Here is a 22,646-nt window from a genome sequence, read left to right as displayed (position 1 = left end):
ATTTTGATGTTTAAGTCATGGCCAAACGACTATTTCCCACCCAAGATATGCTGCAATCTCAAGTTTCTATCCTTTAACTATGAAAACACCAAACACCTACCCATAAGCAGTTAAAATTAACGGTGATAAGGATAAAATCGTTATTTTCTCTATAATATTAAAAATAAACTAAAATAAAATCCATTTTTGCTTCTTTAAACTTTAAAAACTAAAATTTTCCCCCAGCCTAAGTTTTAAAAAATCATAGTTTCACCCTAGGGTTTCGTTTTGAAATCTCCAGTGACATCTCCGGCTCTATTGCCGATGGTCTCTCCCTCCCGAAGCATCCTCTCCTTCCAGTGATCTCTTTCCTCCCATTTGGACGCCTGATCGACGTCGGAGAAGCCGTGGAAGACGAAGATCTTCGTCGACGAAAACGAAGTCCAATCGTTGTCATCTGGGAAGACAATCGTCTTCCCAGACGAAGACGAGATGACTCGTCGTCCTCTAAGAAGACGATCGCTGATCGATCTCGTCTTCGTCGTCTGGGAAGACGATTTCTCTTCCCAGACGACGTCTCTCTGCGCCGAATGGGTTGGGGTGGAGTTGAGGGGGGTCGTCGGTGGAAGAGAAACCATCGGGAGGGGGAGACGGTCGGCGATGGCGCCGAAGAAAGTGAAAGGGTTTGGAAACTAAACCCTAGGAGGGGAAATGCAATCTTTTCAAACTTAGCTTAGGGAAAAAATGTTAGTTTTTAAACTTTTAGGGGGGGAAATGAGATTAAATTTTCAGGGGTTAGGGTTTCGTTAAATTTAACCGGTCATAGGTGGGTGTTTGGTATTTCTATAGTTAAAAGGTGGAAACTTGAGATTGCAGCATACCTTGGGTGGGAAATAGTCGTTTGGCCATATCTTATCCATATGTTAATATTGTTGTTGCGTAGGGAGCACATCCCAGTTATCTACATCAACTATATATTAAATTATATAGTATATTTAAGGCCAAACGACTATTTCCCACTCAAGGTATGCTGCAATCTCAAGTTTCCACCTTTTAACTATGGAAACACCAAACACCCACCCATGGCTGGTTAAATTTAACGAAACTCTAACCCTTGAAAATTTAATCTCATTTTCCCCCCTAAAAGTTTAAAAGCTAACATTTTTTTCCTTAAACTAAGTTTGAAAAGATTGCATTTCCCCCCCTAGGGTTTAGTTTCCAAACCCTTTCACTTTTTTCGGCGCCATCGCCGGCCGTCTCCCTCTCCCGACGGTTTCTCTTCTACCGATAGCCCCCCTCAACTCCACCCCAACCCATCCGGCACAGAGAGACGTCGTCTGGGAAGAGAAATCGTCTTCCCAGACGATAAAGACGAGATCGATCGATCTCGTCTTCGTCGTCTGGGAAAGCGATCGTCTTCCCAGAGGACGACGAATCGTCTCGTCTTCGTCTAGGAAGACGATCGTCTTCCCAGATAACGACGACTGGGTTTGTCTTCCCCGATGAAGTTCTTCGTCTTCCATGGCTTCTCCGACGTCGATCGGGCATTCAAATGAGAGGAAAGAGATCACCGGAAGGAGAGGATGCTTCAGGAGGGAGAGGCTGTCGGCAATGGAGCCGGAGATTTCAAAACGAAACCCTAGGGTCAAACTGCGATTTTTTAAAACTTAGGCTGGGGAAAAATTTTAGTTTTTAAAGTTTAGGGGGGCAAAAGTAGATTCTATTTTAGTTTATTTTTAATATTATAGAGAAAATGATGATTTTACTCTTACCACCGTTAATTTTAACTGCTCATGGGTGGGTGTTTGGTGTTTTCATAGTTAAAGGGTAGAAACTTGATATTGCAGTATACCTTGGGTGGGAAATAGTCGTTTGGCCTTAAGTCATTTAAGTTCTTTTTAGGCCAAAAGACTTATTCCCACCCACTCTACGTTATATTTTCAATATTTTACCCTCTCAACATTAAAAATCTCATTTATATATCTATAAATTGTTAAATATATTAATTTTAAAGATAAAATTCTCATTTTATATATAATATTAAAAATAAACTTAAATTTTATTAATTTTCCTCCCAAATTTAAAAAAACTAACATTTTCTTTCTTAAACCAATTTTGAAAAAATTACATTACCCATTTAGGATTTATTTTTAATATTCGATCACTCTTTCTGACATCATTGTCAACCATCTCTCCCTCTTGAAGATTCCCTTTCCTCCGATGATTTACCTCAACAAGACTTCAATCCCTTTGACGTTGTGCAACGTTAATAATGTTGTTAATTATCGTTATTTTGATTTCTAATTCCCTTATATTATATGAAAATTTAATTCAATCTAATGGAATTATTTATCTTTTGCACTTAAGAAGCTTTGAATTTTTTTGGAGTGAAGTTTGGGCTAAAAAGACTAAAATTGGAGCAGGCTTACCAGTTAACAAAATCTGTGATGCTGACTAGGCATGGGCACATAAAATGACGAGAGCAGATTTCGAAAATTAAATTTGGGCATTTAGATCAACTAAGATATTCCAAAAAAGTTAAGATTTGTTTCAGAAAATGGATGATTATTAGCAAGAAAATAGGATTATTTTAGATAGATATGGAATAATATATATCAAAAAATATATATTTTCCTTTCTTTTTGGGAAGATATATATCACATTTACTTGGATTAGGAGATTATTATTACCTTTATTTTTGGATCTGAGTAGGGGGAAAATATATATCTATACACTTTTATTTTTTCTGGGAGGACGATCATTGTAATTAGCAGAAACACTTTTCTGGAATTTTGGTTCGCTTAGAATGGTCTACAGTGGCTAAACTCTTTTTTCTTGATTGAAGGGATCTGAGACCATAGAACTACAAGAATTGTGAGATTAAGTTTTGTTCTTTAATGCATCTTTTAATTATTTAAGCATTAATTATTTTCCTAGATTATTTATTATGATTGTATTAGTTAATTGTTAAGGCGTGCGATTAGTTTGTTGATTAATACGATCAAATACTAGTTTAGATGTTGAATCTGTAATTGTTCAATTCATCTAATTAAAGTGACAACTGAGATTTATTGTTTGTTGGGTTAGAAACTGTAATTCCTAGGAAAAATATTCAACTAGATTAAATGCAACGTCGTACGCTTATGTTGTCTTGTTTCATTGATCTTTCTAATTTTTAATGCTATTGTTTAATTAAATTTGAGATCGTATCCGAGTTGTTCATCAATAAAGGTTAACTAGAATACATGTTTTTAGTTAACTAATCATAAGAAAAGATAGGTAATTAATATCACAACGACTATTTGAATAATTAATTTGATATTTTTTGTTGTCGATGATCAATCGTAGTTCCAATGGTGGATGTGACTATAGACCAAGGTTTGTTTAATTGATTATTTGTTTTAGATTATTTTTCTGAATTTTTATTTACTGTTTTTAATTATAATTCGCATTCAATTCAAAACCCTCTCTTATTTCCTTGTTTTAATTGATTTGTGACGACGTATCAATTGAAACTCTTCGAGGGAACGATCCCTAATTTCTTTTACTATATTTTTGTTACAGGAATTTAGGATTTTAATTTAGGTGTCGACGACAACACTTACCAGACGTCATCTAGGAATACGAGTCATCTTTCTAAACGATGAAGATGAGACCAATCATTGATTTTGTCTTCCTAGAGGAAGATAAGTCGTCTTATCTTTGTCGTCTAGGAAGACGATTCATCTTCCCAGATGATGTCGACAAAGTTGGAAGGGTTAGGGTCTTATTTAGGCAAACCATTAAAGGAAGGGGAACCATTAGAAGGGAGAAACGGTCGGTGATGGTGCTAGAGAGAGTGGTCAGATATTAAAACTAAATCCTAGAGGGAAAATGTGATTTTTTTTAAAACTTGGCTTAAAGGATAAAATTGTTAGTTTTTAAAGTTTAGGAGGAAAAATGAGATAAAATTTTAAGGGGTCAGGGTTTTGTTAACTTTAACCTTACATGGGTTGGTAAAAATGCAACATACTTCGAGTGGGAATGAGTCCTTTGGCCTTATTTTTTTATAATTAAATTATAAAAACTGTTAGCTAGTAACTGAAATATTATTTAAATCATTAAAATTTTATTACAAGTGATGAAAATGCATATTAATATTTTTGTATTGTGGTAGATCTCTTTATTGATACATAAGGTCAATTTATATTTTTAAAAAGGCCAAATAACTATTTCCCACCCAATTTTAAGTGCTATCGTCAGACACACCCACAAAATTTTAAAAACCCAAAATCCTACCCATTCGTTAAAAATCTCAGTTAGAGTTAAAGGTAAAACTGTTTTTTAACAAAAAAAACTAAAATTTTATTGCTTTGGCCCCCCTCAGCTTGAAAATCAAAACGATTTTATCTTTATCGGAGGAAATAGCGTACATTGGTGGTTGGGAAGTGATCGGTAGGGAGAGTTCAGCCAGGATGGAGAGCCAACGCCAACGGAGATGACCATCTCCAGCAACTCCGAGCATGATTTGCAAACCCTAGGGGGAAATTTTGATTTTTCAAACTTTAGGTGGGGGCTGAATTATGAGATTTTCAAGTTGAGGGGAGGAAATGTAACAAAACTTTATATTTTAAAATTTCTTATTAAATAATTATTTTGCCCCTAACCATAAATGTGATTTTTAACAGATGAGTGGGATTTTAGGTTTTTCAAACCTCATTGGTGTGACTTTGGAATAGCACTTAAACTTGGGGGTGAAATAGTCTTTTGGCCTTTTAAAAATAATTCGTTACTTATCTTTTACTAAAAGATATGCAAAGAACTATTTCCATCCAAATTTTACTATAATCTTTAAAACATATCCACAATAAATAAAAAATTCAAATATTCATTTATACATTAATTTCTATTAGAATTTTTTATTAGAGAAAAAAATAAAATCGTCATTTTACTCCTAAATCCTAAAACTCTAAAATTTTATATTATTTCCCCCCTTAATTTAGAAAACTAACATTTTCCTCATTATTAAACTTTAAAAAACTACATTTCCCCCCCAAAGGTAAGTTCTTCCATCTCCAACGATTGGTTGTCATTCCCGTTGTTGGTCGACCTTCCCATCATCTTCTTCTCCCTTGATCAATATTACCACCAGACCAATTTTGTTTGACCAAGACGAAGAATCATCTTCGTCTCTTCATCCAATGAAATTGATCTGATGAACTTCGATGGTTGGAGAAGAAGATGGTAGGAATATCGGTCAATGGCAAGAAGGGCATTTGGTCATCGAAGATGGAAGAAAAAACCCTAGAGAGGGGGGGAGAATGTTATTTTTCTAAGTTCAATTCAGGGGAAAAATTGTAAGTTTTTTAAGGAGAAAAACGATAGAAATATTTAAGGGTTTAGGGTTTAATGATAAAATAACGATTTTACCTTTAATTCTAATAAAAAATTCTAACAAAAGTTAGTCTATGAATAGGTATTTGGGTTTTTTAATGAACATAGATATGCTTTTGAAATTTGACTAAAACTTGGGTGGGATATATATATATATATATATATCCAACTTGTTGGATTGGATTGGATTCAAATTTTTTAAACTTGGATCAAGTCCAATGTTAAAACTATTTTTGAATCAAGTTTAAGTTTCAATTTCAATTTGTCAATCTTGAATTAAATCTTTTAAATTCGAACTGATCTCAAACTAGCGTATATTCAAGCTTAACTCGATCAAATCTACCCTAAACAATTTGAGTGGAATGTTAGAGACCATACTAAAAAATATAGATTTCAGTTTTATTTTATTGAACATTTTAGTTTATAAGAAAACTATATGTATACACTTTTAAATACATATATGATGTGTCTTGAGTGATTTTGAATTAAGAATAAAATCATATTCAATCACATAGTGATATATCATTTGTGTATCTATAATTTATAAAAAATGTTATATATATACATTTTTGAGTATATAATTTGTTACACAAATAATGTGTCATCATGTGATTAGATGTTATTTTATTTTTAATATAAGATCATTTAATCACATAATATTACATTATTTATGTATTTAATTATATATTTAAAAGTGTATATGTATAATATTATTGTTAATTTATTAGGACTGTATTAATAATATGGTTTTTATATAGTCAATTTAACTATTTCTAAATAAAGATTTTTCATTCCTTCACTGGATTTCTCGGAAGCTTTTAATCTTCTCACAACATTACATTGTAACTTGCAAGAGTTCTTAAATTATCATTATTCGGAAAATTACAGAACCAACGAGGAATTTTTCCCCCCAGTGCGATGTTAAATACTTGATATATCTTGGCTGTTTTGAAGAAGAGGAGTCTTTTTGCTGGTTGATCCCAGGCTACAATTTTCAATGTCAATAGCCATGTTTCTCTCTTTCATTTGTCCCCAAATCACAGAATAAAATCCAAGTGCAATTACAATGGATCCAATCACACTGCAATATCCATTCAATTAAACTGCCATTAATCTTTGAATGTTTCTTCACTTGCTATAAAAAGGGTTCAGAGAAAATATTATACCTGCCCAGAAAAAGAGTGCTTCCAAGGAAAATGACTGTCAGGACCACTGCAGCAGCCATCCCCAATGGCTTGAACATTGCCACATAGATAGGTCCCTTCTTGCGTAAGCACCATGTGTGAACAGCGATCCGGAAAACACTCCCGAATATCGCCTGAAACAGCTTTGAATGATCAGTAATTGTCATTTCAAATGTGTATATTTGAATATAAGATTTCAATATTGAATTCTCAGTATTCATCTTTACCGTGCAAATAATGGCAAGCACTTCAACCATTGTCGACAGTTTCCATGCGTTTATATTTCTTTCAGCAATGGCTGAGAAAACCGCAGCTTGGATTGCTACAAAGAGTGTACAGAAGAAGACTATGGTCATTTCTTCTGGGTACTTCTTGACAGTAGAAGCCTAGAAATACGAACCCACCCAAAAATATATGGTTGTCACTCAACACAAATTTGCAAATAAACTATCACTTACTAGCTTGCCTATATGTTTTAAATTGAATGAATACATTACTTTTGAAGATTGAAATTTGGAAAGTATACTCCCAACACAATATCCAAGAATATTAGGAGTGAATTCATCATATGGTAGTCCTAACGAATTCTGATGTTCAAATGTAAGAAGCTTGCGGAAGGATTCTTTTACCTGAGAAATGTTCCATGTTGCAGATGATAGAGCTGTCAGAAGAAGGAGAAAACCTCCAATGACCCACTTTGATTGCTGTGAATCAAGTAGCCGATGAGGAGTCGGAGAGCTATAAGTTGACGAAGCCATCAAGAGTTCGGGACCCTGATATAGTGTGATTATAAAAGCACCTGTAACCGCTATAACAGCGCCCAAGAATTTTGCTAGACCGCTTGATCTTCTTAACTCTAGCTTCTCAAATCTAGCATTTTGTAGTGATTTTAAGTGACACAGAAATATCATCTTACACATTGAGAAATTGATGCAAAACGGGTTTCATAAGACTATTGTCAAATGCAGGGGACTGAATATATAAAAGGAAGAAATATAATATTGCCAAAAATGGCTCAGCATAACATAACCCAAATGAATTTTCAAGCTCCAGACAAGATTAATTCTAAAGTTCCCCAGCTTCACCTCTTTCCTATTTTGACTAAACATTTTGGCAAAATAAGATATTATTTAGGCATGCTTCAGTTGATTTCTAAAAACAGAAACTTCCAACTCCGTACCTGAATATGACTGCCAGCAAGAAAGTAAAGACAGGGCTAAGATTCGCCATAGCAGATAAAAGAGTTGGGGAACTAAATTTAATGCCGGTATAAGCTATTATTTGGCCGGAGCTCCTGCAACAGCAGAATTTTCAATGTTAAAACTGTGTGGAGAATCGAACCATCACAGGAATAGCCACGGGGTCAGTGGGTAGTGTTTACATTATAAGGGCAACGAGGAAAAATCTCCAAAGGAGGGAGAAAGTGAGAGGCGGACGCCTGTTTCTGCAAAAGAAGAAAGAACTGAAGATCAGTGTTCAGTAGCGAATAAAGCAGAATTAAACCAAGGCTTAGTAAACAGAATCAGATAATGATAAGAAAAGAGAAGACACCTGTGGAAGAGAAAGTAAGGAAGAAGAATGAGGGTTCCCGAGGCATTGCAGTAGACCACTGAAACAAAATTGTTCATTCCTTGGTTCAAAGCTGCCTTGCTCAGCACTGAGAGACCCACGTCTGTGCATTCCACTGTTATCATAGCCAAAAAAGGCAGTGTCTCCCGTGAAAATGATCTCAACTGCATTTTTCCTCCACGCAATTGTTGGGGAGGGAGAGAAAGTTCTGTGATCATTTCCAACGATACATACACCGGCTGGTCCTACATGGTATCAGTTTAGTGACAGGCTAAATAATGTGTCCCACCCAATTTTTAGCATATTCTCAAATTATACCTACAGCATTTCAAAAACCCAAAGTGAAGTGTTTTAGAATGACCACCCACCACTAGGAAGGACGATAAAGTGTTATCCTTCTTCACATCATCTAGACAATGAAGCACATCCTTCATTATTTGGATGAAGCAACGAAAGATGATGAGACATCATCTAGATGACACAATAAAAAATGATAAAATGTCGTCTTTCATCTTTTAGACAATGCGATAAAGAATGATAAAGTGTCGTCTTTCTTGTATCTTCTAGATCTGAACAATATTTTATTTTCCAGATCTAAACAACGAAAGATCGTCTTTTGTTGGAGAAGACCAACGATCGAATTCCCTAAACTACCTTAGATAAAACCTAGAAATGAGGAAAAAGTGAATTTTTAATGAAAGAAAATTGAATTTTTTAAAACTTAATCTTAAAAAAAAATTATTAATTTTTCAAATCAAGGGAGAAAATAATATAATTTTTTAGGGTTTTAGGGTTTAATGATAAAATAATGAATTTACTTTTGTCTTTAATAAAAAATTCTAACTAAAGTTAACCATAAATGAGCACTCAAGTTTTTCAAATATCATAAATATATTTTTAAAATTGCCCTAAAACTTAGATGAAAAATAGTCATTTTGGCCTTAGTAATATTACCTACTGATTTTATTAATCAAATATTTTTATAATCACAATATTCCAAATTGTCAAATATTATAAACACTGATTCCATATTGTGGGAGCCAATGGAAAATATCAAACGAAGGTTACAATGTAGACTGATCACCTAACATTTGCAACTTGAATTAACTTATGAAAAAAGGTACAATCGGACAAAACTATTCTAGTTGGCAACAAGTGAGTTTTTTTCAAGGTATTCAAAAAGGCCAAAAGGCTTATACCCACCCATGGTTTGATATTTTCTTAGTCCCACCTATTTTGTAAAACCTAAAGTCGCACCCATCAAAGTTAAAATTAATAATTTTTATTAACTTAAAATTTAAATAACTATTTTATCTTTTATCCAATTAAATGGTTAAAACACCCCTTTCCAAATAAAATTACAAAAATATCCCTTAATTTAAATTATTAATTAACATTACATTACATTAAGCGAGGAGTGAGATTAATGAAGATGTCTTTCTCTGCAAGGAATTCTGAGATCACCCAGAAAATGAAGGGCCAAAAGACTTCCTATCTCTCGTTTCAACCCTCATTTAAATTTTTAGAACACATGGCGGGTTCTCATTTGTTATCAAACAAACAACCAATTTTAATTTGTCCAGATATTTTAAATTTGAGCGTTAATAACAACAAAACCCTCCAGGTGTCGCAAGTTTGTTGACTAAAGTATTCATGAACGTTTAACACCCGTTGATCTGCATCAAAAATTTCCAGCCCATCAATCACAATAATTATGACGCATTAAAGCCACCTGACACAAACTACGTCTGTGTGAATGTTTTACACCATTGATTTTTTTTAACGCATCCTTGTGAAAGTTCTGCAACTGAGAGGTGAGAGCTGTGTCCTGGAAATTAACCATCCAACCAAAGTTCAACACATGGCACACGTCCTTTTAGTTGGTTCAATGGTTTCTTGGGCTTGCCCGTCAACGTTTTAAATGAACCGAGTATTTTATTCGCTTTAAGCTTTTTACACCAGAGAATCGCAATTACTTTATCACCCTTTTCACTAAGGATTTTTGGTCATTTTAATGCTTTATGGATGATGAGATTTTAGATGTTTTAAAACTTTACAGGTAAAACATCAAACCATAGGTGGGAATAAGTCTTTTGACCTTAAACATTGTATATTGTGAGTGATCATAAAAATTAGGACACCCAAAAGAGGGGCGTCGAAGAGAAGTTTTCAAGACTTCAAAGGGATGCCGAACGTTGTACATTTGTCCAACTTCAATGCCTCTTCAATAAGGTCAATGCATGTCCCTCGACTGTTTTTCAGCTTCATTCTTCATATTTTCGGCACAGACACACCACCTTAGCGTAGTAGTCATCTTCAGAGCAGATGAAAGAGTTGGGGAACTGAATTTAATCCCACTATAATATAATATTCGGCCACATCTCCTGCAACACCAGAATTTTCTATATTTAAAGAACAGGAGAATGGAACCATCGCCAACACTTGTTCTGCAAAAAGAAGGAAGAATTAGAGATCATATAATGCATAATAAACAGTTAAACTTAAGCTTCATAAATGGAATCAAGTAATGAGAGAGAAGTTAAACACCTGTTGAAGATCCCAATACCATTTCTCCACCGCAATTGTTAATTCCTTGGTTAAAAGCTGCTTTGGTTCTTACTCTGGACCCAAGTCTGTGCATTCCAGTCATCAGTGCCAAAAGGGTAGTCTCCTGTAAAAATGATCCCAACACCATTTCTCCACCGCAATTGTTGTGGGGAAGAGAAAGTTTTGTGATACAATAACAATTGTATATATATGAGTTCAGTTATATTATCATACCCATGCTAATTACTGCATATTTTTATAATGACGATACCAAATACTCTAATATGGTAAAACTACTGATTCATCAAGAAGCAACCAATTGAAAATATTAAATTGAATTTACGCTTTCCTCCTATAACAGCAAGTGAAATCTGTTCGACTGTACATTGTGACATGTTATCATAAATAACATCGGACATCAAATAAAAGGAAAACATTTACAGGACTTCAAACAGGATGCCAGACATTGTACATTTATCAACGCATATCCTAGAGTGGATTCTCAGCATCATATTATCTCTTCTTGCAGAGACACACCATCCTAGAGATGAAATCATCATGAGGTATGACAATTTGTTTGCCCATATTCGCTTCAGCATCAAATGTCTACCCCTCCAAGCCATTACAGATTCCATACTAGTTCTCTGGTGCCACAAGTTGAATCGCCTAAAGCATAATTGCAGTATGCTTCTTTCTACAAAATTGAAGCAAAGGGAAGCATGCCAATGATAACCTTCAACTCTCACTTTCATCTAAGCAAAACCCAACTCCCATTGTCAGGTGATCTCTGGAGATTTCTGCCTCAGAAAAAGTATCCTCATTCCGGCTCACACTTGGCTCACCAATTTCACCTTCACCAATGCAAAATCCACCTCCTCTTTCAAGATAGTCCATAGAAGATCCCTCCTCCGGCAAAAAATCACCTGCTTTATGTTGTTCCTTTCTAATGGGGGCGGCCGAAGAATCTCCAGCTATGCCATAACCTTCAAATTGTTCTCCCGCCTCTTCATTTGAGCATTCTTCATCACTCCTTATCTTGCCCACATCACCAATCTCTTGGTCATTCATACAATAATTCACAGACTTCCTTGAACGTTTTGACTGTGACAAAAAAATAAGAAAAATAAGGAAAATTAAAGCATAATAAATTATTATCTTGAAATCACACAGCTATTTCAGATGTTCTAATGTAAATGACAACCACTGTTTCAGTTCTCAAAGGTATAATAATAAAATATTAACATAAGCCAGACCTACAATTTACAAGTCAGAATTACGAAGTCTCATATTCTTATCCAAAAAAATGAAAAAAGAAATCAAAGTTTACACAAAATGCTTGTCGGATCATTCAAACCATTTGAATGGGCAATACAGAAAACATTTCCCAATACAGCAATCATAAACACTTTCTTTGTACAATCTAGCATTATTTTAAATAAAGCCATACAGTTCAAAGCAAAACACTGCAGAAGACTCAAGTATTGATTAGAATCCTCCTCTATTCCTTCTATATATCTTTAACCAGAGGCCTACCATCACATCTCATTTTTTATACAACTCAGATAGGCAAACTATCAATAGCCAAGAAGACAATATCAAAGACAGTTTTTTTTTTTTGGTAATTTAAAAGACAAAGTATATCATGTCTCAAAAGCAAATACAGGAAATCAAGTGTTACATTGCTTGTGTTCTTCATATAATTATATAATACCAATCTTCTCACATAAAAATGAAATGACAAAAAAAAGATTAAACTTACCCTTCGCAGTTCATGCTGCCCTTCTAGCTTCTCAGCATTAACTTTGTTCACATAATTGCCACCAACACCATCACTAGAGCTGGTTTCCGTTAATTCAGCACAAAGCCTTTTTCTTCCCCTCCCTCTACTTCTTCCAATCCCAGGTGATATTTTATTGGAATTTTTTCCACCATCATCACATAATAACGACTCTGGATTTTCCACTTCGGATGAGACAAACTTATTAGTAACCCTTATTTTCTTCAACTGCTTAGGAGTTGACTTTCCCATATTGTTTTCAGCTCCAGGTGCACTTTCCTCTGAATCTTTCTCTGATATACTATTTCCCTTTTTAGGATGATCCCCTCTTCTCTTCTTTCTACTTTTAGGAACTTCTTGCCCAGCATCACCCATCAACTCTAAGGATTGGTTTCCCGTTATTGCTTTAACAGCTTTCTTAATTCTCTTGCTACGAATTTTTGCGAATCTTTCATTGAAAGTGTAAAATGCTTCTAGTCTCAGTTGAGTCTTCATCACACCAGCACAACAAAATTTTTTCAGAATTTTTTCTTACCACAACAAACAAATGAACAAGAAGACTGAAAGGTGACAGATGCTTAGAGAATATCCTATTTATTCATTAAATCCTTTGCTAAGTAGCAGTTATGGATGGAATGTGCACGTGTGTGTGTGTGTGTCAAGGGAGGTATAGGTCTCTAACCTCTCGTTTCTCATACTCCTTCAAGACAGGAAGGAGCAACTCGTCTGTTTTCTGACTTCCCCATGCAAACTTATCCCAGCAAAATCTGAATATAACAGAGAAATTGGAAAATCCTGCCTTTTTGTTGATTGTTTAAGGTAAAAAAAATACAGATAACAGAATCTACGTAGTTATCAAAATAGTATAACCATAATCCATGATCTAGGTATACTTTTGGGAAATGGAATCATTCAACCATATAGAACTGAGACAACTAACTCACGGACAAAACGTGACAGAGTCAAGTCTGTTTATGGTACATAAGCAGGCGTTTTCACAAAGCAATTTATACCAGATCTCACTCAGGCATGGAAAAAGAAGTTGGAAGTTATATTTACGGCAGCCTATACAGAGGTCTATAACAAGTAGAATACCATATGAAGAAAGAAAAAGTAAAGTTCAACATATAACTACAAGCAAATCAAACCCAAGTCCACTAGACAGAATCCAATAAGAGCCAAATAAGACAACTGGAAAGTATGCCCAAATTTTAATAAGCATGAAGTTAGAAATTATCTTGTAGCACAGGATATAGCAGTCTATAAAAGATAACATATAAAGCAAGAAAAATGAAATTCAAGAGCGTGCTACAAGCAAATCAAACTCAAGCCTGTGTCTATAGTCTACATGGTATGATCCAGTAAGAAGCCTACTAAGACACTGGGAATATATTCCCATATTTTAATAAGCAGAATTATAAAATCAGTCAATAAAATCAAGACTTAGATGAGCCATCATCTGTTCACAAAGAAAAAAAATGTCAGATTCATCATAATGCCACTCAGATTAAATCTGCAGCTTAAGTTTCAGTAGGAAACAAGGATCTCTCATCTAGCTTTTCCCACTTTATCCATAGAAAGACAAGGATATCATTGTTATTATACCAGATCCAAGAAATTTATGACCCAAATAGTAAGAAGTAACTTACTTGCGAAGAACAAAAAGGTCTGGCTTTCCCCATGATAAAGGCTCAGTTGATTTATCCACTTGTGGACAAGTATATGCTGAAATAACAACTTCACTAGGGAAAGAGGAAGGTATATGCCAATTCTTGCTCACATTTCTCTGTTAATTAAAATTTCTTGAATTCAAAAACCAATAGAGAAAGTGAAAAATGATAATATCCATGGGAGTAACATACTCAAAATGGGAAAGTAATCATTACATGATTATCCATGAAAATCTTCTTTATGTCTTGGCTGTTATCTGCAGACTGCTTGCTCTCATCAGCTTGGAGAACATTTTGGCCAACTTCAGAGAGTCCTTCCATGCTGCCTTTTGTGTAACTCATACTATTTTCACCAACTTTTGACCCTCTTTTCCTTGAATTTGATCCAGTTTGAACATCAAACTTCCCAAGGATGGTCGGATCCGGTGATTCAATCCACTCCCGAAAATGATGAAGGCCATCTTCCTCAGGGAATGCATTTACAACCTCAATGGCATTGACAATACCAATTCCACTGCATCAAAATACATCCCATTGAAATTCAAATACTCATATACAAATGAAGCACACCCAAAAGAAGTATTTACACTTCCAGAACTAGAAAAGCAATAACCTACAAAATAACATTCCTCAGTGAGTAGTTCCACAAAGGAATTTGTACATGAAGAGAAAAAAAAATATGGGCATTTAAAACAACCTCGTAAAAATGTTTGGCGAAAATTAAAATATGAAGAAAAGTTTCACAACTGTTCTTCATATGCATGTCTGAAAATATGTTAATTTTCGTATTTTCTCCATGCTTCAAAAAATAACTGTTTCCAGCCCAATTCATTAAATGTTCTCAAGCCCTCGGCTCTTTTCAGGAGCTGCTAGTGGTAAAACAATTTCTACTGATTATGCAACTCAAAATATTCATGGAGTATGAGGTGCAATGGTGGTAAGGTGGATGACTGGAGCACCTGGGAGTAGCTATTGCAAAAGGAGTGGTAGTATGGGTTGTAAACAACAGAATTGAAGTGTGTTCTACTGGTGGTGGGCTGCCTTGGATCCACAGGAGGCATACTCAGAAGAAGCCGATGGCTGAATAGATTGAGGTGGCCCTGCATCATTTAGACCAACTAATTGGCCAACATTTTGACAAAGGGGTGGCAAGGAGACCTCAAGTTGCAGGGGATGCAAAGATGTTGGAGATGGTATCAGCAGTGGCAAGAGCTCAAGACATATACTCATATCAACATAAGTAATGCTGTCATGTGGATTAACTTGACATATTGAGTTTTCCATGTCCCAGTCATTCGGTAGTTAACTATTATCATGCCTTTTTTTATGCGTATTAGCTGGTTGAAAATCATATCCATACCTTCACCAAAAAGAAGTGAGCAATTCTTAGGACATGAATTTAGGTATTTATAAAGTTTTTTTGTAATTTTGATGGAAATTTGTGATATGTTATCACTATTATTTTAAAATATGCTATCAGCTGCATTGCCAAACCTTGAGAATAAAATACTCAATTTTCATTTTCAAAAAAATAAAAAGATAAAATCTTATTTATTGGGCCCTCAAATTTTTTAAAGATTCCAAAATGCATGACCTTGCAACATAACAAACATGAATTCCAAATAAGAAACCCAAAATCGCAACAGCAATCACCTAATCCCTTCAGTATAATCACTCCCAAGAAGCAGTGCCATGTGGATAAGTTTTTCCCTGGTCAGACCAAGCTCCTTTTCAATGTCCTGAAACGGATAATGTATGAGCACAAGTATAAGCAACTCAATAATATAAGTCACCTAGTACCAACAGCATATTAGTTGAATTAAAATGAAAATAGATATCAATAACGCTATATGTACCCACCAAAATCAGCTAAAATTTTAAATTAATACATAACAGGAAAAAAAAAAGAACAAATATTAACAGCACAAATACATCAAGAAACAGAATCTAAACATCAAAAGGTGAATAGAAATTTCTACTATGCACAAAATGAAGGAAGATTTCCTACTCTTTCCTGAATCACAAATATAACAATTATAATTGCCACAAAAAATAGGAATATGACCCTGATATGCCTCCTGAATTACTGAATTACACGGGTAAAACTAAAACTATGAATTTAACATTAACCAGGCTAAAAACTAATGCCCCAAAGAATCCACAGAGGAACCAGAAATATTTAAAAAAAAAAAAAAAAGGAGAGAACTAAGAAAAAAAATTATGCAGATCTCTTAATGAACCATTCATTGACATCAAAATATAAGATTAAAACGAATGTTTTAAATGAAAAAGCTTCTCAGGGACAGTATTAACAGCAAGAACAATCTTCATCTTCTCAAAGTTCAAACCTGCATGAAATATGTCTCCACGTATTTGCGATCATCAAATATATTCTTGTAAACACTTCGAGCTCCAAACAAGAACACATCAGAATCATCGGTCACAACACCATCAACAAGATTCGCAAGCTCCATAAAAGCACACTGAGCCTCCGCTTCCATTGGAGCAATAACATAGGGTAGGCCAAACATTTGCAGCAGTTCCTATCAAAAACCAAATGTACAATGTCTATTGTTAATCAAAAGATATGTGCTACAGACCTTAATCATATTAGTAAATAATAGCTTAATCATTTGGCCAACAAAAATGTAAACCAACATAACAAGTGACAAATACAACATTAAATTAAAAGACATCAATAAATTGGAAAAGACGGCCATTAGCTACAATCTTCTTGATCACAATGCTTAGTAATGCAAAAAGAATGGCCACAATTCATTAACATCAGAATCTGATGCAAATGCAATACACAAAGTACAAATTGCAAATGAAAATATCACAGATGTATCCACAAAAACAAGCTATGCACCCAGCCCTTTTAGTTTTCCACGAAATTGTACAGTAAGATTGACCACTCTAGGTATTTACAAGAAGAAGGTTGAGTGCATATAGGATAAGAGAGAGTGTAATTTTGGGCAAAGTAAAGAATATGGTTGTACTTTTAAAACTATACAACACAACAAAAACAAAAAAATGAAATTTAAGTACAAACCTGGCATTCTGCAAACATCTCACTACTAACAGATTCAGCATTGCGTTCAAGCTTTCTCTGCTCATCTTCTAAGTTCATACATTCTTGACCTAAGATTAGCATTTCTTCCTCCAAATTAGCCTCTGTGAACTCCACCTGCATGTTATCATTTTCCTTCATTTCAGACTTCCCTATGTTGTGCTCTCCACCACTAAATTCATGATCAGGGGTTCTTTCTGCAGCCAAATTTTGCTGAGAATTGATTTTATACACTGATTCATTCAGAGATGCATCCACCATGGGGCTGGACAGATCACTAGGCAAACTTGTCTGATGCAATGCTTCAGCTATGCAATCATTTTTTTCACCACTGATAATAACAGAGGATTCAGCGACTGTTTCGCTTTCCTTATCATCAAGGAGAGCAGAACACTCAACTTCAAAATTATTTTTCTTGTCATCAACCACAATGGCACCAGACATGTCACTAAATACTACATCAGAACCATGAGAATTATCTTCAGAACACCTTTTCGTCAGGGTAGATAGCCCACCGCCCTTATTAGAAGCATCAAAGCATTGCCCTTGAACAAAGTGGCGCTCCTCGATTCCCAAAGTATTACCTGATTCTGCACATGCCACATCTCCATACAAAGACCTCCCCTCACTTGTGTCTTGCGTTGATTGTTCAGGATGAGAAGTGGGTTGCTTTTCACATGATTTACCTCGTGTCTCCTTGTTATCAGGGTTATGTACTACAGACTTCAACTGACTCTCTAACGCATTAGTAACTTGTGAGTCACTTACTCCCCCTGTAGTACCCAGATTTGCTCCATCAAGAATTTCACAAACTGGTTCATCTTGTTGAGTGGCATTCTCCCCCAACAGATTTGACCCACTCATATTATTCTTTTCATCAAGAAATCCAACACCAGAAGCAATTTCTCTAGACTTTTTAGAATTTTCATCATCAGACTTCTCACTACCAAAATCCAAGAGACTTCTCCTTATTGCCTCCTGTAAATTAGCCTCCTCTTCCAAATGACCTCTAGGAACTGTTTTTCCTGATTCTGCAAAACATGCTGAGTAACTTTCAGGAGCACCACTCGGTCCTTCTTCCCATTCCACGTCACTGTCACCATTGGTGTTGCCCTTCTTAAGATCATGAGCAGGGTTAGTTTCTGCATTAACATCATTAGAAAGACTGTTAGTTTTTTCTTCAATATTCCCTTCTTCCCAGTCACTATCTGAAACTGAATCAAAAGGCTGTTCCTTTGGAGGAGTACTATCAACAGAAAAGACTTTTACAGGACTTCCTGCAGCTAGACGAGCAAAAACATCATCATCATCAACACAATTGCTCTCACCATTGTCTTCAAATGATATCTGTATAACATTTTCATTTTTAAACATGGACTGCTTGTTTCTCTCTTTGTTTACAAATCCACTATCATTGTCAGGTGCAGTTTCTACAAACTCACCATTTTCAGAAAAACTATTTGAGGAACCTATTTTATTTATGTTGAGCATTGTCTCCACATCTGTTGTATCGTTCGTATTTACCCTCTCTTCCTCAATCTCCCTCATCAGATCCAAATTCCTTTGTAAATCACGAGTCATACGAATCCCCATAGCTCTGACCTTACTAACACGAACACGGCCTCTTTCATCTAGATATGTCTCGACATCATCAAAAACTGATCCTCTTCCCTCAGGGGCCAATCCTGTTACAGCATTCGATTCACTGCAGGATATACCTTCGTCCCTGGAAGCTGAAGAAGGATGTCTTGATGGCAGCTGTTGTTGGTTATCAGCTGTACTCCCTACTTTAGCTGATGCAAGCACTCTGACATGAGTAATATTACAAAATTTATTGGTCCATTAAGATACACATAGGTCATCATTAAGAAAAAGAGGGGAGCATGACAAAAAGCAGCAATAAGTCAAAGACAAAACACCAATTCAATCATTACTCACTGTTTGTCCCCAGTAAATGATGATGAAAAAATAAATTCTCTGTTAGCTTCAGAGGCTATTCTTGAAGTTTGGATGCCACCTACCCCTCTTCCAGCTGCAGCTTTCTGCACTTCATCTATCTCCCGTCGGAAAGCAACAGTTTTAAGATAAGCCTGTATTTGTAGTTCGGAGAATTTTTTGGGTGCCTAGATGTGAATGAAAATAACAATAAGCTTAGAAAGAAGCATCAAACAGTTTAGATAGAGCAAGCTCTTAAAATCACCTCATTTCTTTGCAAAGAACTATTTAACCATTTGGATATATATTGAACAAGCTCTCATTACCACATTATTCCTTTACATGCCTGTTATCTAATTGGAACCTGACAATTACCATTTCCATACATTCTAGTTTCATTTTATTCAAACAAAATTCACCAGATAAACAAAAGATACTGTTTTAATTCCAAGAAGCTCAAAAAGCAAGGACCCAAGCTGCTTCTACCATCTAATCTTATAGGTAGAGAATTTCCAAAAGATTCTCCCCAGTTACTGCATATCACCGTGCTAAGCTCTTACCAACTGTTAGCACTCACAATTCCTATTTTAAATTCTAAGGAAGAACCTTACAGCATGATGCTTTCTGTCACCACTAAAGTGCTTTAGTCTAGAAATCCACACATTAATGTTACCAATTACAACATCAATCAGCCTGAAAATATTTCATGAACATAAAACTGTGACTACTGCTCACAGCAGAAGACATCAGTTGGGTCAAAACAAGAATGATTTAAAATCTGAAACAATTTTCATAATATAAAAGAATCAGGAAAGTGACCTTCTTGACTTTTTGATACTTCTGTCTGTTTTCTGCCATCAACCGCTCTCTCATCTACAGAAGATGACATTCATAACTATATTTCATACTTGAAAAATTAAAAAAAAAAATCCACTGAAAATGCGCTTAAGTGACAAGAATCCATAACTACATATACACAAAGCTAACCTGCACAAGAAGATCCAGTTGCATTGATGGAGGAAGAGCAGCTAAAACAGCTGGATCAACACTCCCATGCATATCTGGCTGCAAACCGAATTAGGTCAAAAAGAAACTAGTACACACTCAAGCCCCATAAAAAGAGAGATTCTATATTTCTTCCGTAAGAGAGTCAAGTAACCTAACAAATAAGCATCAGCTAGTTAACTTCCCACACATCTTTGATGAAATTAAAAATGAAACAAATGAAATAAAAATCCAAATTTTAAATGATTTTCCAATGATTCTACTTTGAAAGACAAATTAGAAAATTGTCCTAAATAGTTCTGAAATATACCATCAATCTTTTGAAGAACATTATATCCTAAGCAGGTAGTACACTAACCAATATCATCTCTTCCTCTTCATCACCATCATCTTCCTCAAAAGGAAATAAACCAGTAGGTATAGAAGTATTGTTTGTTGAACTTCCATTTTCCTCTGCCGCAATAGATGCTGCCAACCTATATAAACTCATAATAACAATTAGACAGAGCAGCGAAAGCAGAAAAATCAAATTATCTTATGGCTTGACTGCCTATCCAGCTTACATCTCATCAAGCTTTTCATGATCATAACACTTTGATGCCACATGATTTGTTTCCTCTTTACTCCCTATCAAATCTGTTTGATCTATGTCATCAGATAAAATCTTCTTGCCCTTAATATCATTCTCCTGCTTCTAAATCAGAAACATTTAAGTTGCATCAATATACACAATTAGATAAAGTAATAATAAAAAAGTGCAGAGCCAGAAAGCTAAAAAACCAGAACTCTCAAGAGCCAAAATTAGATAAACATGGACACTCACCTGAACAAGAAGACGGCGCTGCATTGATGGCAGCAAAGTTGCCATAACAGTTGGATCAATATTCCCATCCATTGTTGGCTGCAAAACAAGATGAAGTGATCATTACATACTGATATGAACGTCACTTAAGTCTAGGCTGCAAAACAAGATAAAATAACCATTATGTTCGGATAAGATAGTCCATAAGTCTCATTAAATACTGAACATATAATAATACCTTAATGCCAAGAGAGAAGATTTACTTCACAAAAGGAGAGTTAAGGTGTGAGAGGAATGTCAGTTTAATCTAAAGTAAAATCACACTTATTCTTTCAGGTTAAACTGGGGTGAGGAAACAGATTATGGAGCATCAAGATTATCAACTGACCTGCATTCAGAAAGAAATATCGTCTAATATACTCAAACATTAATTTGTTCTTAAACTTCCAAAAATTTACATCTCTAAATAGCATGCTCAGTTTCAAACAATTACAAAAATCAACATCCACAAATTACACCAAAATAATGACCTGCAATTTAAAATTGTGCAGACTCACCATCATCATCTCTTCATCTTCATCACCATTCTCCTGCAAGAGATTTTCACTGAAACTCCCATCCTTCTCTGCTGCAACTGATGCTGCCAACCTAAATTAAGACATCATAAATAAACAAGATAGATAAACCTCATCATAACTACAACTGAGTATGCAGCTTACATTTCATCTTGATTTCCCTTGTTGCCAGATGCCAAAACCGCTTCTTTTTTTCCCAGACTACGTGTGAACGCTACTTGGTCTGACAAAATCTTCTTGCCCTTAGAAGCATTACTCTGCTTCTTTCTCTCATCGTCAAGATCTTTTGCCAATTCTTTCAGCCTCATTGTCTTGAGCTATTAGTAAGAATCAAACACAAATGCAAATTAAACAGAATTATGCTAAAATTCTAGAACCACAAACACAAAGAAAAACAATCTAGCACTCGAATGCAACAAAAGTGTTTATCTCCCTAATTCTGTGCTTTTCAATTTTGAATCGAAAATAACATTAAATTCAGTTTCACTCCTCAAATTACAACACTAAGTAAATAAAAAAATAATAGTAAAACAACCTGTACAGGACAGCAAACCATAAAATAAACAGAATAACAGAACGTAAAATATTTTTTAATAAAATAATAGTTACATGATTAATCAGCAATTTCTCAGCGGTTTTACGGATTTTAGCCTGGGCGTTTTCACGTTGCCTTCGGCGAGCAATGACTGTGCGGCGCTTGAGCGCCGGTGTTCCTCCATCAAAGACAAAAACTGGTTTTGTCTTTAGATACAATAATTTACAAATTCGGCGAAAGAACCCGATCAAATGTGCGTTCCGCACCATCTCTCCCTTCTCGTCTCTCATAGCCTTCATGAACTGGATCATCCATATGCTGGCGTCTATAGAAAGAAAAATAAAAAGAACAATAATATAAAGATAATAATAGCAATAGCAAATTACATGTCAATAATGTTAGGGTTTGAGGTTACCGATAGCCAGTTTTTTTCCGGCAATAGTTTCAACTGACACGCGCCGGCCAACGGGGGCGAGTAGGTCCCAAAGACCGTGAACTCCCATTCCGGTTCGGTAGCTTGTTGAAGAATATCGGTAAAATCCAAATTACGCTGTCTTCCTTTGATCTAATAAGTGGTTGGCGCCAAGAAGATTATATATTAGGGAAAAGACTTTTTGCCACCCAA

The 22,646-nt window shown here is 35.2% G+C and overlaps 2 protein-coding genes across 11 annotated transcripts; both read right to left on the bottom strand.

The window, feature by feature from the left end:
- Window positions 1–6,122: 6,122 nt before the first annotated feature.
- On the bottom strand, window positions 6,123–8,361 carry LOC123223168 (WAT1-related protein At4g15540-like). Of its 3 annotated transcripts, none has more exons than XM_044646263.1 (7): window positions 8,088–8,361; window positions 7,918–7,998; window positions 7,717–7,830; window positions 7,166–7,406; window positions 6,764–6,922; window positions 6,519–6,670; window positions 6,123–6,433 (listed from the first exon to the last, which is right to left on the bottom strand). In XM_044646263.1, the coding sequence occupies exons 1-7, from the start codon at window positions 8,321–8,323 to the stop codon at window positions 6,274–6,276; spliced, it is 1,143 nt and encodes a 380-aa protein (XP_044502198.1). In that variant the 5' UTR covers window positions 8,324–8,361; the 3' UTR covers window positions 6,123–6,273. The 3 variants fall into 3 exon arrangements, with proteins under 3 accessions (XP_044502198.1, XP_044502199.1, XP_044502200.1); XM_044646264.1 differs by having other exon boundaries at window positions 7,918–7,980; XM_044646265.1 differs by having other exon boundaries at window positions 7,918–7,974.
- A 2,610-nt stretch (window positions 8,362–10,971) lies between these two features.
- Window positions 10,972–22,646, bottom strand: LOC123223205 (DNA repair protein UVH3). Of its 8 annotated transcripts, XM_044646305.1 has the most exons (18): window positions 22,437–22,646; window positions 22,096–22,346; window positions 21,631–21,803; window positions 21,469–21,559; window positions 20,933–21,010; window positions 20,673–20,803; window positions 20,468–20,585; window positions 20,092–20,169; window positions 19,924–19,977; window positions 19,108–19,292; window positions 17,152–18,976; window positions 16,448–16,642; window positions 15,753–15,838; window positions 14,316–14,613; window positions 14,079–14,215; window positions 13,112–13,196; window positions 12,412–12,918; window positions 10,972–11,753 (listed from the first exon to the last, which is right to left on the bottom strand). In XM_044646305.1, the coding sequence occupies exons 1-18, from the start codon at window positions 22,522–22,524 to the stop codon at window positions 11,388–11,390; spliced, it is 4,746 nt and encodes a 1,581-aa protein (XP_044502240.1). In that variant the 5' UTR covers window positions 22,525–22,646; the 3' UTR covers window positions 10,972–11,387. The 8 variants fall into 8 exon arrangements, with proteins under 8 accessions (XP_044502240.1, XP_044502241.1, XP_044502242.1 ...); XM_044646306.1 differs by lacking the exons at window positions 22,096–22,346; window positions 22,437–22,646 and having other exon boundaries at window positions 21,469–21,551; window positions 21,631–21,771; XM_044646307.1 differs by lacking the exons at window positions 21,631–21,803; window positions 22,096–22,346; window positions 22,437–22,646 and adding an exon at window positions 21,150–21,299 and having other exon boundaries at window positions 20,933–21,068.

The sequence above is a fragment of the Mangifera indica genome, chromosome 8 (assembly GCF_011075055.1).
Source record: "Mangifera indica cultivar Alphonso chromosome 8, CATAS_Mindica_2.1, whole genome shotgun sequence".
In the NCBI taxonomy this organism is placed as follows: Eukaryota; Viridiplantae; Streptophyta; class Magnoliopsida; order Sapindales; family Anacardiaceae; genus Mangifera; species Mangifera indica.
This window is presented reverse-complemented; position numbering and strand designations above follow the sequence as displayed.

Excerpts from the sequence above, each read along its gene's own strand:
- LOC123223205 (XM_044646305.1), bottom strand. The coding sequence starts at position 22,524 with ATGGGAGTTCACGGTCTTTGGGACCTACTCGCCCCCGTTGGCCGGCGC. Across the intron at positions 20,170-20,467 it reads AAGAGGAAGAGATGATATTG|CCAGATATGCATGGGAGTGT; the intron begins GTTAGTGTACTA and ends TTCGGTTTGCAG. Across the intron at positions 12,919-13,111 it reads AGGAGTATGAGAAACGAGAG|ACTCAACTGAGACTAGAAGC; the intron begins GTTAGAGACCTA and ends GGTGTGATGAAG.
- LOC123223168 (XM_044646263.1), bottom strand. The coding sequence starts at position 8,323 with ATGATCACAGAACTTTCTCTCCCTCCCCAACAATTGCGTGGAGGAAAA. Across the intron at positions 7,407-7,716 it reads TTGCTGGCAGTCATATTCAG|ATTTGAGAAGCTAGAGTTAA; the intron begins GTACGGAGTTGG and ends ACAAAATGCTAG. Across the intron at positions 6,923-7,165 it reads CAACATGGAACATTTCTCAG|GCTTCTACTGTCAAGAAGTA; the intron begins GTAAAAGAATCC and ends TCGTATTTCTAG.